Consider the following 4204-nt stretch of genomic DNA (forward strand, 5'->3'; position numbering starts at 1 on the left):
CACACGCACTCACACACTCACACCCATCCATCTACTTACCCACACACCCCGTTCCTTGGAAACCCTCACGCAAACAGGGAGGGGCCTTGTAATTCTTCTTCTCTATCGATCGACTTCTCTTTTGATCTCACTCCATAATACACACACACACAATACGTACCTGGTATCCGTACCCTCTACCACGGCACTCGAATCTCTGGGCCTTTCCGGGGGAAATCTGAACTCTCAAGGTCCATCCCTCTTTCCCGCTGCGAACAACAATAGGCGCAATGTCGCCCATTTTCTAAATCTGCATACAACGCATCCACACATCGTGTCTACAGGGACATTCCTTACATCATTTACAGGAGAGTCCGCGGTACGGTAGTACCTTTTGTCAATAAAGAATGCCAAGTTTGCGAAGAGAAGAAGAAAAAAAGAGTTTGATCGATCTGTGTCCCGGTTGAGCCGGCCATCTAATATCCCATCCCATCCCCGACTTCTTTCTTGACTGAAGGATATCGGAAAATCCACCTTGTACCTTTTTTTTTTTTTTCTTTTTTTTTTTTTTCGATCTGATGCTTCCCTCATCTGAGGCCACCCCGACGGCGGTGGAATAGGTAGGGTCCCCTGTTCACGTCTGAAAGAAACCGACCTCTCGGCAGTCGATCTGTGAGGAGTAAAGAGAGCGGTCTGGAGATCAACAAAGGGGGGCAGAGATCAAGTACCGAAGAATGGACAATACAAAAAAAAGGTTCCCAGCTTTTCATGAAGAATTTCCCTTCCCCAGCCAGCCACAGCCCATCCGCCATCCACCATCCAGACCTTGCCTGACTTGCCGCCCCAGGACCGGAAACGACGTCTGTTTGTGGCGTTGCTCGGGGGGGGGGGGGGTCCAGAGGTAAAGCTGAGTGTACGGATAGGTAGGCAGTGGCAGGCAAAGTAGGTAAGGTAAGGTAGCTAATGGTACTCGGCGGACACACACACACACACACATACACACACCACGTGGGACGGGAGGCCCTGACGTTTGACTGTCTGTTCTGGTCACTTCTCACATCAAACATTACCGCCCAAGGGTAAGGAAAAAAATTAAACACTCTTTGATTTTTCTCCCCGAGATTCCCGCTCCCGCTTATCACGCTTCCGAGATCGAGAAAAGGGCGAAAGAAGCAAACTTGCATCCACTAACCCCCTTCCCCTGGTCCAAACAGGCCCCCTTCCCTTTCGACTGCTGCGTACCCATTCATCTGCTCACCGAGTATCCGTAACTCGCGACTTTGCATGTCATTCAGTCGGTGGTAGGACTAGGGGGGATTTGTCACGAGTGAAGCAGTAATTACTCTACCTCTTACAAACCCTGAGATACGGCGTACGATGATGAATGATTCAGATCTCCCTCCACTTCCCGTCTAGTCGCCTCCTGGCACATAATCATATCATTCATGTTATAGAATTTCACATTGTGAGCGAAAATGGTGGCAACAAGATAAGTTTGTGAAACTTCAAGTCTCGGTTATTCATCAGATTTCTCGAGTCCTGCTTTGAAAGGGTAGGGTAGGTACAAATAAGCCGCCCTCCTAGCCTCCTTTTCCGCCACTCCTAGCCGCCGCCTCCTCCCGTGGTATTTCGCCTTGTATGGCTACTCGTACAATTAAAAATCAGCTAAAACTGTGTTGTTGTTGTTGTTGTTGTTGTTGTGTGCCCTCGCATGGTCCGTGGCATCAAAGGGGAATCCAACCCCCCATCCCGATTTCCCAGGAAGTTGTGTGATAACAATGGTAAAATGCCAAGTGTGCACGGCCTTGCGCCCAAGTCGAAGTAGAATAAGTGAAAAAGTCGCCCGTTTTTGTTTCTCGCAAGAAATACGACTCCGATATCGTCGTCTACTTCTCTTTCCCCCCCTAAGAGGACTGATCGAAACGCTTCACGCCTTCCCGACGTGTGCTTTTTTCTGCTTGTTCCTCGCCGGGAAACTCCCTCTCTTCTGCCAGTCGCAGCCAAGGAAAAATATTGAACGAAAAAGTAAGACGTTGTTTGCTTTGGTAACGATCGACTGTCGGTCTGCGGTTGCTCGCTCCAAAGGCGTGTCTTGTGGCGTTCAATTTGGGTGACGCCTCATTTTGTCTAAAAAGCCGGAATTCCGCTTCCCTTTGCAGGATGTGAACGAAACAAGATAAGGAAAGTGTCGAGATCAAAATGTAATAAACGCCGCCGGATGAATGCCTGGTCCCTTGGTGCCCGTCCGATGAATATGTTGAAGAGCAGGATATATACAATCAAGATGAAGTCGATGCCGGGTATTGAAAAAGAAAAGTTGAGGTAAAGTAGGTGTAGCCATTTTGTTGCTAGAGCATGAAGATAACGCAGTGCAGGCGCTGCTGGATGGATAATAAGCCGTTAGGCAGTAAGGGGGGGTATCTGTTATGTGTGTATATGTGTGTGTGTGTGTGTGTGTGTGTGTGTGTGTGTTTGTGTAATGGCGCGGACTAGGCCGAACGTCGTGTCAAACTGGTTGTAGATCGGCCGATGGAGTTTGAGCTCGTCCATGTATGTACGGTGTGTATCTCTGATTCCTTTGATGGATCAAGGCGTTTTCAGCTCCTCTCATCAGAGGGCTTGGGTCGGATTTGTCGAGCCTCTAATTGACGCTTTCGCTCCAATTTGGCGTAATGCAGCCCACATGCGTTGCAGAGTGTTCGGGCACCATCGGGGCCTCGGCGCCATTCCGGGGTGTCGATTCGGTTGCAGCTGTGGCATCTTCCAGGAGGTGCAGCTCTCTATTCCACCTGGTTAACACTCTGATTCTCCAATAGAGCAAGCGCACGATCGACAAGACTTACCCCTCTGCGCTTCTTGACTTCGGTGATGCCATATTGCTTATTCATGCCGTCGTACATGGGCGTGTCCTCATCGTCATATCCCTTCTGTTTTCCGGCCGCCCGTACACGTTCGTTGCTCTCCTTGACAACCTGTCGCACCGAGTCCAGCGAGTTTCGAATGTACTCCACGTTGTCAATCATTTCGTTCAATTCCATCTCGGTAGGAAGTCGGTCGTGTAACGGATGATGAGCGCCCTGTTGTTCCGCAGCAATCTTGCCATAGGCCTCGGCGAAGTTAAAGATCGTTCTTGTTGCTGAACCAATCTGAGTGAACTTATTGGTAAGCTTGACGGACGAAAGTTTTGAGCGGGGCCACTCACTCTAGAAAAGCAATCCTGGTACCCCCACGCGTCGAGATGTGTCCTGACCCGTGCAGGGCCATACTCAGGGTCCTCTCTGTGAGCTGTCGGACGCTGGGCCTCGTAGGGGAAGGGGGGAGGTGGGCCAGCGTGACGCGGAGAGACTGGATATCCAGGCAGCGGTACTTGTCCTGGAGGAAGCTGGCCCGGATGCTGGGGATGCGGATATATCGTCGGCGGGGGTGGAATGGAATGTTGAGCGTATGAGGCAGAGTTCTCGGCGGCACGCGCATCGCTCTCGCGCATATCGCGCATATGCTCATGTTTGAGAGGAGGGCTGGGCTGAGGTCCAGAGAAACCGCTCAATGGCGCAGGCGGTCGGCCTACGAACGCAGGAGGTCTCGGGGGATCTGAAATGGCCGGGAGAGCATCTTGCCTCGGCGGGAAAGTCGAAGCAGGAACAGGAGGTCGGGGCGAGTTCTTCTCCGTCGACTCGGCGTAGGACCTGGGAGGTCCAGGAGCAAAGGGCGAGGGAAAGCTTTGAGATCCCGACATGCTTGAGCCTTGGGAAGGGGGGTAAGGACTGGGCTTCGCACCAGAGATGACCTCTGAGAGCGAAGGGAGCGACTGTCGGTGAGGAGTCTCCGACTCATCTGATGGTCGTCGAGGTTCAATCGGCGAAATCATGCCTGCGATGCTTGGTCCTGGAGCTGGGTGGTGTTGATAGCCGGAAGAGAAGGACGAGGGATGACCGTAATGGGAGCTCGGGCTAATAAGGGCTGCGGTCGCCATGGCGGGGCCGTCGCGGTAGTGTCTATTATCGAGAGGCTCTCTGGGTGGGAGATGACGAGGTTCAAAGCGATCAGGGTTGCTGGCAGAAGGTGGACGGCTGTTTAAAAGGTCTGATTAATACTTGGTCTAGGGGCAGGACGTGGGAAACAAATCAAGGCCAGAGGGGGGTGTGTGGGTGTCGATGAGAATCGAACCTACCTTTGCCTAGTACCAGATCCGCCCGCTTCCATAGCGGGTTTGCCGGGAGAACAG

The 4204-nt window shown here is 52.0% G+C and overlaps 1 protein-coding gene across 1 annotated transcript; it reads right to left on the reverse strand.

The window, feature by feature from the left end:
* Positions 1-2759: 2759 nt before the first annotated feature.
* N0V96_004987 (uncharacterized protein) lies at positions 2760-3715 on the reverse strand (the record flags this gene model as incomplete). Its single annotated transcript, XM_065757278.1, has 2 exons — positions 2760-3182; positions 3230-3715. The coding sequence occupies 2 exons, from the start codon at positions 3713-3715 to the stop codon at positions 2760-2762; spliced, it is 909 nt and encodes a 302-aa protein (XP_065614047.1).
* Positions 3716-4204: the final 489 nt, after the last annotated feature.

The sequence above is a fragment of the Colletotrichum fioriniae genome (assembly GCF_027942845.1).
Source record: "Colletotrichum fioriniae strain IMI 355084 chromosome Unknown scaffold_5, whole genome shotgun sequence".
Taxonomy (NCBI): domain Eukaryota; kingdom Fungi; phylum Ascomycota; class Sordariomycetes; order Glomerellales; family Glomerellaceae; genus Colletotrichum; species Colletotrichum fioriniae.